Source organism: Osmerus mordax, chromosome 8 (assembly GCF_038355195.1).
Source record: "Osmerus mordax isolate fOsmMor3 chromosome 8, fOsmMor3.pri, whole genome shotgun sequence".
Classification (NCBI taxonomy): domain Eukaryota; kingdom Metazoa; phylum Chordata; class Actinopteri; order Osmeriformes; family Osmeridae; genus Osmerus; species Osmerus mordax.
Genome location: NC_090057.1, coordinates 3,183,641 through 3,197,394, shown reverse-complemented (window position 1 = coordinate 3,197,394; position 13,754 = coordinate 3,183,641). Strand labels below are relative to the sequence as shown.

The 13,754-nt window shown below is 44.7% G+C and overlaps 1 protein-coding gene across 1 annotated transcript in view; it reads left to right on the top strand.

Annotated features, from left to right (window-relative positions):
• Window positions 1-268: 268 nt before the first annotated feature.
• LOC136947384 (kelch-like protein 29) overlaps window positions 269-13,754 on the top strand; it is a 94,836-nt gene continuing 81,350 nt past the window's right edge. The window contains exon 1 of the mRNA XM_067241442.1: window positions 269-562. Coding sequence (XP_067097543.1) covers window positions 290-562 — 273 coding nt within the window. The 5' untranslated portion in view covers window positions 269-289. The remainder of the gene's footprint in view (window positions 563-13,754) is intronic.

Below are 13,754 nucleotides of genomic sequence, written 5' to 3'. Positions count from 1 at the left end.
CCTCTCTCTGTGTCTGTCTCTCTCTCTCTCCCGCGCTTTATCTCCCTCTCTTTGTCGCTCTCTCTCGCTGTCTCTCTCTCCATCTCTCTCTGTCTGTCTTTCTGTCTCTCCATCCAATTCTCTAGTGTGAAGCTTTCCCATGGCCTTCTCTGACAACATGCCTTTCAAGAGACTGGATGTTAGACCAGGGTTTTAAATACCATACAGTATCTCACCCCTGTCTCTTCCCCTTCTACCCATCTCTGTCCAGGCTGACCCCTGTCGATCCTTCTGATAGGAAGAGGAAGTGATGTCACGCCACCACCACCGCTTCGAGAGGGACTACCGGGGATCGTGGGAGCGCAGAGACGTGCGAGCGTCCGTCCCCCACAACGGAGGAGCCAATCACAGCTGTGCCGCCGCCGTCGTCAACGGAAACAACCGACCAGGGCTCCTCCCTCTTCCCGTTATTCCGTCCCTCCTCCCCACCCCGGTAACAGTTGCCGTGACAACGTCCAGCGGTGACATGGTCGTCAAGCGTGGGGTGTCGATCGGCGGATCGGTTACTGCTGCTTCTGTGAAGGTAAGGACTCCAGGCTGTCATCCTCTTCTCCCTGGTCTCTGATGAATCTCTCCCACTTTCCCCCCTGGGGCCCCCTCCAACAAAACCTTTTAACTCTCTCCACGCTTTCCTGTGCTTTCCAACTCTCTGCTCTTTCACTGTTCTCCAACTCCTTCTGTCTTCTCCTAACTTTCTCTACTCTTTCTGTTCCCTCCAACTCTGTCCTTTTTTCTCTCCATGCTCCAACGCTCCCAGCCCTCCCAACTCTTTCCCTGCCTTCTGTAATACCCCTCTCTCTTTTATCTCTGAGGTCTCCAGCCTCCCTCTCTCTCTCCCTCTCTCTCCCTCTCTCTCTCCCTCTCTCCCTCTCTTTCCCTCTCTCTCTCTTCCTCTCTCTCCCTCTCTCTCCCTCTTTCTCTCTCTCTCCCTCTCTCTCTCTCTCTCTCCCCCGCTCTTCTTCCCCGCCAAACCGTTTACCTCCATCTTCATTTTACCTCTCTGCCAAATGGCAGGCTTGTTCTCTCTCTTTTCTCCTCCTCGCTAATTTTCTCCCGTCGTTATGTAAATCACCTGAGGCAGTTGCAGAGACGGGTCCAAGCCTACGGTGCTTAAGAAGCTCCTGCTGGTCGGTAGTTAGAGGCTTAAAGTCCATCCCGTAGACCGTGTTCCTGTGATGAACTTCATATACCAAGGATCAAGTGTGCGGTTTGTTTATCGATCAAGTGTGCAGAACGATAATGTGGCACACATTATCACACAAGGCTTTTACCCTTATTCAGATGCTAGACTGGCTTGGGCCAAACACAGACTTATTTTTATTTATACCTACCTGTTACTCTTTTCAGTTAATATTTTTAGAGTGTGTGCTCTAGAGTGAGCACAGAGAACTCTTGTTCCATATCAAGAGGAGTTCAGCCCTCAGAGATCTTAACAAAAAGTGTCAGCTCTCTATCTCGATCTCTCTCTCTCGCTCCTGCCTTTGCTACCATGACGACCATTCATCTTCATCTCACGCTTCTTCTCAGTATCACATCGGCGCTCTTTTAATATCAACTTGAGAGGCTGGAGGAAGCCTCCAGCCTCTCACCGCTCTCTCCCTGTCAGCAGAGGAGCCTTTTCTCAGACTTGGTGCTAAGTGCTGCCAAGACCAGACCAGAGGTAAACAAGGCTCCAGTAATTTACCTCCTAAGTGCTCATCATTAGGTGCTTCAGTGAACTCACTGACCAGAGAAATGTTAAATCTGCTCCGGCACCAGAACCGGCCCCTTTGTGAGCTGAATAATTGCATACTGTATATCTGGGCAGGCTCCTTCCAACGCCTTGCATGGCCATTGTCATCATTCAGTGGCTGCCAAGGCAATTAGAGTCGCTCAGTACAGTGGCTATACATTTAGCATCAGCACTCCTTGCCTGGCTTGTCAGTTATTAGTCTATGCTGTGTTTGTGTGTGTGTGTGTGTGTGTGTGTGTGCGTGCAACAATATGCAGATGCGTTCCCCTGATATGTCACTGCCTAGTGAGTGCACCATGGAGAAGCATCCCTCTGGTCTATATCGCCTGTGACACTCTTTTGTTCTTCAGCCCTCACAGAACAGCCGTGTTTGAGAAGGCAGGCCTCTTATTGTGCTCTTCAATTACACGCTGATAGACCTCCACTAGCTGTCAGTGGAGGGTCCCTCTTTCAACCCCCCCCCCCCCCCTCTGTCTGTCCCCCCCCCTGTCTTTCTTTCTCCTTCTCCTTCCCATGTTCTTTCCTTGCTCCATGCTCGATCCAGGCACAGCTACACCAAAGCGCTGACAGACTCTTATTGATCTCTCCTGTGAGGACATTTTGCATCAGGCATCACGCGAAGGAGAAGCAGCACAAAATCTGTGCTCTTGCACAAGTGTGTCCCCATGTGTGTGTGTAAATCTATAGGTGTGTGTGTGTTTGTGTGTGTGTGTGCCAATCGTGCATATGTGTACAGTTTGTTTTCTCTTGTCAGCTCTGAAACGCTGTGCTGTGCTGGTTCCATGATCTGAGAACACCGCAGGGCATGTAGTGTCCCAGGCAGGCAGGCCATGTGTGCGTGAAGAAGGCGACCGCTGAGGCAGGATGCATGCCATCTGCCAGCCTCTTCCATCATAGTGCCCGACTAGCCGCGTGGAACAGCATACTGCGTTTCATTTAGAGGTGCTCTTTGTTATTTATCCCGGTCCGGTTTTAATTAACTTTTATGTATTATCACTTTGTGTTCCCAGCTGCATGGAGAGATAAATCCAAGGCAGTTGACTGAACTATTTCTGTGTCCGGTGATGAATGGCGAGAGAAGGACAGTACTGACTGTGGTTTTAGAGGAAGAGGAAGCACCACAATCAGGTTTATTTAGGTCATATGGAGTGACACCGACCATTCATTTACATAGATTCATCAAGCAATTACCCACAATGGGAGACCAGCCAATTTTCACCTGCTCGCTGGACGATGTATTGGTCTGTGGATAATGGCGGTGGGAATGTTTGCGGATGGAAATTCTTTCAGTGTGTTTTGGGGCGATTTGAAAGGCTCTAAGAGGGTTTGAGGACAGGTCGCAGTGGATCCTTTCATCAAGTAATGCTAATATTAATATTCTGGAGAAAGCTCCTTTTCTGTGACTATCCCATTGATACATGTGGGTATTTTTGTCAGAGCTGAAGTCTAATGCCCCAGTTTGAGAGGGCAAATCCCTCTTCCTCTGATTAATATGTTGTGAGCCTTTTGAGCCTGTGACTCAAATATACATTTTTCATTGCTGTGCTGTACATAATACCAGGAGAGCAGCACAGACTTGTGGCTAATTGTTGCAAAATTTATATTTTCGTAATTAAAAATATCACACTGAGCTGTACTGTGCGCATGATGGAGCGTGCGTCAGCTCATTGTTTTGAAAAGGAACCAGTCAGGGGCAAATCTAGGTTCCCACTTTTGGGGGGGCTAAGCCCCTAGATAAAACCTATTATTTTTCCTGTGACCCAGCAAAACTAGGGGGGTCTGGGGGCATGTTCCCCCAGAAGAAATTTTTAATAAATAAAATAAATAAATAAAAAATATGAAGAAAAATTAAATGGGGGGGGCTAAGGCAACTTTTGGGGGGGGGCCCAAAATAGGGCTAGATACGCCCATGGAACCAGTCGAGTGAGGAGAAAACCCTGTGTGCCACCTCAGATTAACTCACACAACACCGCTTGTGTAGGATCTCCCCCCTGAAGCGCCGACACACGTAGAGACCAACATCACCTTTGGCAGGGTGGGGTCTTATATACGATCAGTCAGAGAGGCGAAGAAAAGAGCCGGCTTGTGAAAATATACGACTGATGAAATCATCAAAATCTTCACTGAGGCTGTGGCTCAACAAAAACATCTTGGTTTTGAAGGTATGATAACCTTGTCTGGGAGGTCGCAGCAAAAGTAAGATGATTAAAGTTTAAAAAGGCACATGCTGGGGAGTCTGGGAGGGAGAGCGCACGCGAGAGAGATAGAAAGAGCAGGAGGGAATAAAAAGAAAGGTTGACAGGTGGAAATTTCTCTTGAATTAGGCTCGAATAAAAGGTAAGTCTGCTGCAATTGTACTGTCAAGTGAAAGAACGAGATCATTCTGATAAGTAGGAATTTTACATTTACAGAGCAGACAGGCTCTCCATGTGGTCTCAAAGACATGCCTGATCCCCTATGGATACTGCCACAAGCTGGGAATTTTCCATGAACAGCTATTGAACCAGGGCTGCCATAAATAGTCTGTGCAGTCTGCCTCTGCTTTAACAGTTTTCTAAAAGCTTATTGTGTCAATGGTTGACTTGAAGTCGTTCAAAGACTGTAAATATTATTTCCGTTGAGATCTAATTACTGAGGTGAGTTTTTAAGAACTGTACATGTCAACAAGGTACATTTTGATAAGATAGTCACTGTACTATCTCATTCAGTGTAGAAAATCTTTGGAATGTAAAGCTTCAACAAAAGAAAACCGAATCCTCTGCATCATGGATCATGGTATTTCTTTGTTAGCGGGAATTTGAATATCTTCATTGGCCAAGGCTATAAATTGCAGGCCAGAGTGTGGGATTTAAAAGCTTGGATTTATAGTCTCTTTGTCTCTCTCAAGAGTGGCAGGGTTATACTACGCAAAAATATACAGTTCTGATTAATAATCTCGTCTGCGTTGTCACTCAGGGTGACTGATCTAAGAGGAGGCACGTCTCTTTCTGCAGTTATTCACAAGTAGGTCGATCAACTATTAATGACCGAAGAGGACTTCTATTCCTGTCTTTTAGCATTGTATCCTTGAAGCCTGATCTTCTATTTATATGTTGATTATATAGAAACCTGAAAGTATTTTTCCAAGGTCAAAGACGGGTGTCCCGTGTTGCCGCCTTTTTCTCTGTCAAAGATTTCGAACTTCATGGCTTTTACTCTTAATGAGGGCCGAAAGCTGGCAGAAAAGCACTCCACGGCAACTTGTGTTAGTGTGTGTGTGTGTGAGTGTGTGTGTGTGTGCAAGTCCTGTATTATCTGTGAATAGTGTAGAGGTTCCCTGCAGAGCTGCTTATAAAGCGTTGGGTTCTCTTTGAGATGTCCATCTGATCCATATGTGGGCTCTGATAAAGTGAGTCTTCGCCGTGGAAGCAGAGAGTGTTGTCCTTGAAGAACTCCAGAACCCTCTCACATTAGAACAGTTGCCTTTTCTCCTCTGCTGTATCTGAGAGGAGTCTTACTGCAAGTAAACACATCAGAATACATGTATTCATTTAGCATATGCTTTTATTCAAAGCGACTTACAAGAAAGAGCTTTACAAAAACTGCATAGGTCAATGATCATAAACAACGAGATAGCCCCCAAAACATTGCTGGTAGCCAAAACATGAAGCATACATTGTATGCTTCATAATTCAAAGCAAGTAAGTGCAAATGGGTAGAACCGGAAGAGCATGTAGTTAGATACATCGCTATACAGTATAGAAATACCCTTTTTAAAGCATTCCCAAGGCAACAATAGGACTTATTATGGACCTTGATTTTCGCTGATTGAACAGTGATTTTCCCCGAGATGCTGCATGGAAACAGTTGAGTGTTAAGGAGAGCATGGATCCTGTGTTTACCCAGAACCAGTGCCCTAGGGACTGCAGGCCTTGTCATCATGTGGGTCGCATTAAGGGGGGTTTAAACCAGACCTGGCAACGGCACAGACCTAGGAATCAAGGACAAAGAATACTCACCTCTGTCAATGGACTGTTCGCTGTCAGATAAACATGTCACAGTGAAAGTAAGCTTCAGCTCAACATTGCTTAATTTTTTCCCTGAGCGTATAGAAATCGTAGAACATTCCGCAATCAATAACTCCATTCGCTGATCAAAATAGCGTTTTTCCTGTGGCATTTCTGTAGCATGAGATGTAGAAATAAGAGGCCTAGCCATCTGAGTGTTGGAGCACAGTTTGTGTGACAGGAGAAGGTCAGGGAAAAGGAGGAGCCATCTGTTATCTCAGCCTCTCTTGTCAATCTCTGTAGCAGAATGTTGGACCATGGCGTATAGCCTAAATCTTCCCACAGTGCATGTTCCTGTCTGGGGGGGTCTGCTGCACCGCGGTAAACAGACTCCTCCGTCAGTCTGCCTTCGTGTTGGTCTGCCTTCCTGTTGGTCTGCCTTCCTGTTGGTCTGCCTTTCTGTTGGTCTGCCTTTCTGTTGGTCTGCCTTCCTGTTGGTCTGCCTTTCTGTCTCTCTTATTGTCTGTGTCTGCCTGCCAGTCCGTCCGTCTGTCTGTCTTTTTTAACTTTCTGTCCCGGAACATTCTCTTCCTGTCCAAGTCTTCACCTACCGTCTCCACTGTCCCAGTTTAGGCTCCTCCTCCACCACATGGACCCTGATCTGAATCTGGTCAGAAAGCCAGGAACAAACCACGTCTGCTGTTCTGTCACCAGAAACAACTCTCCTCCGATAATAAAAACCCATCCAGAGCTGTGGCAGCATGGGATGGTTGTACCAGCCTGTGTGGGCATAACAAAGGCCCGCATGCTTCCTGCTGGTAGTGGGAGCTGACCAGTGAGGGGGTGTGTGTGCTCTCCTGGGCTCCGCATAGCTGTGTGGGAGGGCATGGATACAGGCGACTCTGGTTCTCCACCCACACCACTGAGTTTAGTTGTTCAGAGGAATAAGCCTATAATATACAGTATCACATTCAAACCTCTCCGTTTAAGATGAATAATACAAGACCCCTCTATGCCCGCAGTGACTGTTCATGCTATCTGGGATCAAGACAGGAACAGAGAGTGTTATGTTTCGCTGCTGTCTATCTGCTCCTGTAACACAGGGTCCTTTGTCTATGTGGTTGAATAGGAGTGAGCATTGGAGACGCTGCTGGGTAAACAAAGGTATACTGTACAGACATCATCTCACCAGCGCTCTCCTTATCAATTTTCTCCCATCCCCTCTCTCTCTCCTTCTCCCTCTCTCTCTCTGTCTCTCTCTCTCTATATCTATCTTTTCTCACTCTCTTTACCATGTATTTCCATGATGCAATTTTTCCATACAGAAGGTGCGCTGTTTAGAGAAGGACTGGATGAGCCTAGGACACTGTGAACATTAATCCCCCCCCCCCCTCCCTTCTGTGGTTGAGTCCAATGATAGTTCTTACGATAGGGATACAAAACCCTTCTTCTACCCCCCCCCCTCTCTATTTCTCTATTTCATCGTTCTCTCTTCCTCTCCCCTATCAGTCCCCATCTCTTCTTTCTCTCCGCTTTAAACGTATCCCAGTCTACCTGGCGCCGTGCATCCTTGTCCCTGCAGTTCTGCAAGCGTAGCTCCCAGTGAGCGTACGTGTGTGAAATTGGATTGCTGATCCGTTGGCGCTGAGTGGCAGAGATGTAATATGGGATAGTGGCAGTGGTAGCGGCGGCGGTAGAGGTGCGCTTTGATGCCGGAGAATAGACCACTGGGGTGCAGAGGCGTCGGCGACGACGACGCTCGATTCTCAATCTCTCCCGGTCTGGAAGTCTTTGGGGCAAAGCCCCAACCGACAAAACGTTTTCTTATAGTCGGCTACATTGTCCACATGTTTCAGGTCAAAAGAGCTGTGATGTACAGGGTTTGAAAGCTTGTCACTTTCCATTTGAGGGAAATGTTGGTAGGCCCCCGGTCCACCGCGGAGGTCTATGATCTCAACGCACGCCGAAGCGGCTGTCTTGTTAGATTTGTCCCGACAGTCCTCTGATGATGCCTCCACGGAGCTTTCAACACTTCCTCGTTGTGGCGTCATAAGGTCATAGGTCAGATTCAGGGGGTTGTGTTCTGTAGTCGAAGCATGACCCTCTGACCTGCCCAGCTGCCCTTTACCACCATCACCACCACTGAACATATCATGGCAGCTGATTTAAGCAGTCATGTCACCTGTGTCATATGCCGTTTGTGGCATCGCACACATAATCTTACATACAATATACTGTCTCAAACAGAGTGTCCCCTTGAGGAGAAATATATGATGGCAGAACAGAACGATTTGCTTTAAAGGTTACACGATAATGAGAGCAGTAGCTTTGTGCATGCTAGTACGTTGACACATTTAGCTCTTGGAGACAGCCGAACCGCCAGGCTGGTTATCACAGAATCTGCATCTCCCGCACGGTAAGCAGAGGACGAGCCTGGTCTGTCTGAGCTTCCAGTCAGCTGTCCACTCACTGTAATTGAGCACATCTGCAGATGAGCGGATCGGCTCTCCAGCCCTTGAAAGACCCCGCACTTAGCAGTCGTGTTCTTCCCCTTCAGGTGTTAAATGAACTCCCCGCTGAATCTAGCTGACTACGTGTCATTTGCTTGCTCCCCTCTTATCTGTCACTGCCCCTTCTCCCCCATTCTCCCCCCCCCCTCCTCTTTGTCTCCCCCGTTCAACGAGGGCAGAATAGAGAGTGGTGGCATTTAAAAAGGTCTGCATGGAAAAGGGTTGACATTCAGAGGCACCGCCACCTTAAGGTTAACTCTGTCCGAAAGCTGAGCACAAATGCAGGGTTTTAAAAGCATCAATCACGTTTTTCGAAATAGCATTTAGATACCATTCTCAGACCTTGTGATGTTTGTCATCAGAGTGATCAAGTGTTCATCTTTGTCAGGTAAACACAGTCACGAGAATGGTTGCCTCTTCACTTGGATATGCCTCATACCTTTGACATAGATGTGTACATGTGCTCCCAAGCATCATTTTTCTGCTTTTGTGGGCTCTTTTGTGGTATGGTGTATGTGTGTATAAATGAATCTGCCTAGTAAAAGAGCAATTATGGTGGATGATTCAATATCGGTGCCTCAGGGTGAATCTTGACTCCTGGCAACAGTGACCAATATTTTCCTCAGCAGTGGTGAGGTTACTGTGCTGACTGCTCTGCCTTTGATTGGAAATAACCTTTGTAGATGTTCGTTCTTTCCAAAAGTCTTCAGGTGACTTGGCGGTGTTTTCTAAGCGGGTGCACAACACAGACATCTCCCCTGGCTTCTGAGAAGTTTCTTTGAATATCCTGGGAGGCAAAATCAATATCCAATTGACTGTGTGTTCCATTCCCCCCCCCCTCTGAGCTGGTATCTGGGATGGATCAGGTCCATGTTTGATCAGCTTGGGTCCTGAAGCTTCCCATGTGGAACTCGGAACACAGAACACGGAATGTGGAACGTGGAACAACACAGGCAGCTGTAGCGGCCTGTCTCTCTGGTTATCCACTGCTGTGTTGTATTGTGATGGATGGGGTGCTCATGTTATTACCATAATTAATATCCTTTTAATTAAACATCTGTGTGCCTGTGTGTGGGGGGGAGTCTGAGGTTCAGTAATCTGCTGTATGAAATGGAATGGACATGCATTGTCTGGGCTATTGATTAGACCTTCTGATATAATTTTATTTCAGGCTAACAACAAAGGCTTGCGCTGAGAGTTGAAATAAAGATTCTGGGAGCTATACTTTTTTGGGGCAACACAACATAGTACCTGTTATCAATTCTGGATGTCGGCGCAAAAGGGTATTGCAGAAGGTTACATAGAGTCTCTCGTTAATCTATTACAGCCAAACTGGGAAGGAAAAAACCCTAAAAAACAATCATCATTTGCGGCACACACAGTCATGATGGACACTTTTAATGAGTTCAAAGATTTTTTTTCTTCTGTTCTTCCAACTCTCTGTTCCTGTCCGTCGGCCTGTCTCTCTGTCTCTGTCTCTCTCTCTGTCTCTCTCTCTGTCTGTCTCTCTCTCTCTCTCTCTCTCTCTGTCTGTCTCTCTCTGTCTCTCTCTCTCTCTCATGGTGGCTTCCCGTGTGTCTGGACCTGGCTCCCTGTACTCGAGGGAGTCTCTCAGCCTGTCATTTGAATAATACGCACATAAATAATAGATATATTTTAAAATGCAAATTCTAATAGGGACTTTGGGGGTGACTCAATCATCTCGCTTTTGCGGTTTGACCTTAACTCCTGCTAACAAATTACTAGGAGCTCACTGTTTCTCATTATCAGCTCTGTGGAGAACCAGACTGCCCAGCACCCATTAGCCCAAACCGCTAGACACACTGTAAGAAAATGTTATTCCTTCATGTTTACATATATGGTGGTGTGGCTTCTGGGGTGAGGTTTTTAGAAGAGGGCCCTCAGCAAACATTTTTTTTCATGTAATGATCCACTACTAGTAAGATAACAACATAAATTGGCTGTGCTTTTTTGTGCATTATATAAAAGCTATCAACTGTTTGTTGTTTGATGACAGGACTGGAAGTAAAATAATGGAGTTGGTAGGGCACCTTAGAGTAACTGTAGGTGCTGTGTGTATTTTTTTTGTAGATTTCGTTGGTGTATAAAATAATTGTGAAGAAGGTATAAAATCCTTTATGTTACTATATTTTTGTATCCTAATTTCCAACTCTTTAGGGTTTGCTGTGGCACTGAAAACCCAACACTGCTGTGTGTTGTGGTGTTGATCTCTGTTGTGTACCTGCTGTCTGGCCTTCAGCGGATGTGAGGGTCTGATTCAGCATTCCTCACCTCTAGTCATGCCAAGGGGTATTTAAGGGCTGTCATTCAGACAGAGAGAGAGAGAGAGAGAGAGAGAGAGAGAGAGAGAGACAGAGAGAGAGAGACAGAGAGAGAGAGAGAGAGCGGACGAGAAAGTGAAAGCGAGAGAATGAGAGAGAGAGAAGTGGAGCTGGAGTTGCCATGATTGTGCTTCGATGCGATTGTCTTGAGAATTTAGTGTATGATGATTGCACCGCCGAGTTTCCTCTTTCCTTCGATGATGACTCCGGCTCATTTGATCCATTACTCGTAGTATTACCGGGAGCTATAAATGTCAGCCAGGTTTATAAGTCATATTTTAGACGTGCTCAAAGAACAACAAACACCCTCTGGTCTCCGAGCGTCGCCCTGTTTACCAAGTTTGTCAGTTTTGTTCACGTTAGTGGCGCACAACCTGTTTTGTCTCCTAGAAGCCTGATTTGTAGTGACATTTCCGCTGCCCCACGTCACTTACGCTTCTCATTATTACATGTTACAGTTGGTACGGAGCAGGGAGGGAACACGTTCAAGGTCAGATTGAAATCGCAGCCATTTCATCACGAGGCATTATGGAGTGTGCAAACGTTGGAGGGAAAGCAATAAATATTGTCAAACACCACCGAAGCACAATCAGTATTCAAGGGTTGCGTGTGTTATTTTTAGAGCACGATTTATTGCAGACTTGCTTTTGTGGTGTTGTGTTTAAATGTGAACCTGTTCAGATCCACTGTAAAAGCTTTCCAGTGCCGAATTTGATCTGATCCAGTTTCAGCTCTCACACTGCTTGTGACTCCATTTTCAAAATCAACGTAACAAAATCATTTTTTAAGAAAAGCTTATTTGCATAACCTTTTCAGTGTGGCCTTTAACAAGGTGTGAGTCTGTAAATGAAATGGAAATGCATTGTCCGAATGAAGACACTGTCCTTCACAAGTCTGTTAGCTACTCCTGATCAAGGCATCAAGAGCCACTTGCTGAAAGGACTCATGTGCTAAATGTAATTATTACATACTACCAGGGAGTGTCATTTTTATTCACAGAATTTGGCCTTCAACTCCAAACAACTGCCCTCAAATTATACTGTAGCTCCACACTAAGTTTGTAGAAGTACTAGAACACTAGGACAGATTAAATACTATTATTTGTCTATAACATTTAATTAACATTAACACGTTATTTGAAAGGGGTCTTTATAATCATTCGTAACACCTATGAGGGTAGAAGTATCACGTAACAGATAAAAGAAAATTCTAAAAATAAAAGTGTAATTCAGTTTTTAAGTTATACACAATCTCTCTGTGTCTCTCTCTCACTTACACACATACACACACACACACAATCAGGAACACATGTAGGACTACACACTAGAGCTGCGTATGAGGTGTTATATTGTATTTAAATCCCCTTTAGCAGTGTGGTATGTTGAGAATATCTAATATAATTTCTTGATTGGTCTAATCTATGAATAACTTGCTCAGACCTTTATCATCTTCATCTTTGTTAATACATTTTGATGCCTATGATGCGTCCTTGTTTAAAAAGCAGACTTTTGTTTCGAAAATCTTCCTCAAATGATATTAAAGTATTGTTAAATTGATGTGTTGCGAAGGTTGCTATGAATGATTAAACTCACGTTAAACTCATGAATCTGTCATGGAGGGTTTCATAAAGGTCATGAATTCCTATGAAGACCCCCTTCAAGTGAAGCGCTACCAAATTAACATGAACATTTATCGACCAGAACAGAATTTTTGTTACTTATGACCTTTGACAGCTAACTCAATGTATTTTTTAATGAAGCATGGACAAGAATTACATTTTGTGAAAATAAAACTAAAATATATATGAAGCATGGACAAGAATTACATTTTGTGAAAATAAAACTAAAATATATATAGAAACGTCTTATCATATCTTTGTTTGTGAAACATAATTATCATTATCTTCTCTGAAGCTTTTGTCTACCAGTGACTTTGTGATTTTGTTTTTTAGAACGACTGTCTTAGTGTTTGTTTTTGCATCATGAAATTGATGAGGTTGCATGCCAACCATCTCTCTTCATTCATGACACTAACATTGACAGTAACCAAGAATTTACATAAATGTTGTCAACATTTCCTTTTTCTTAGTGTTGCTGAGCATTTTCAGATTGTGTTTTGGAGTCAGATTCAGTTGCCCTTGAAAGATCTAGGTTGAGGTGCAGTTACCAGAAAATGTTTTTGTCCTTTTAGCTTAAGGCACACACTTCTGATTTAACTTGTTCAAAGGAATGGTATTAATATTTATTACACGATAACACCCCCCCCCCCCCCCCCCCCCCCAAAAAAAAAGAAGAAATTTTATCCAGAACATTTAGTATTACGTGAGGTAAAAATGTGACCAGAAATCTCTGGATGTGTGACCTGCATATTTCCTGCGCAAATGAGACATGTTAAATGATGCGCCAGAAGGGAAATGAGTCTTTTCAAGCAGCGCACACTGTTCCGATCATCACAGATAACCAAGCTGGAAGGCCAGGGACCTAATTTAAGGGCTATTTACCATACACCAGGCGTTCAGTAAGGTCGCACATGGACAAAAAACAAAGGAAAAGGAAAGCATCATCAAACTGGAGCATGAATGAACATTATGATCATTTATTTACTGAGGTTGCCATGATATGTCTATCAATAATTAATTGTCTACTGTACAACATCAGTTCAGTGGTATAGCAAAATGTTGCTGCCTGTCCGTTTTCAGAACCTTATGTACATCACAACACAAACAGCAGATCTACTAGATTATACTGTATACACAGTAAGGTTCACTGGCAGTGATTAAACAGGGAAGGATTTTAAAGCTTTCACCAGAGCAGAACTTTTGTGTGAATCACCGTTCATACAAACCTAGCTGCGTAATGAAACGGTTAACAAAAGAGTTTGTTGATCAATCAAAGCCATAATCCTAGATAAGCATTGGAATGGGACGTGTCACTATCCAAAGAGAAACATTTTGTCATATTTCACAGTGTTTGGGCTTAGGGGGGTCATCCCCCTCACAGCTGCTGTAACGATGGATGTTTAAACGTAAGCTCTCGTTCTTTATGGGCATGCTTACTCTTTCTCCAAGCTCTTACAGCCGTGGTCTCTGTCAAACCCTGTCAGAGGCCTTCTCAAGCAGAATGACAGTTTATATCTCTGTGTGGTT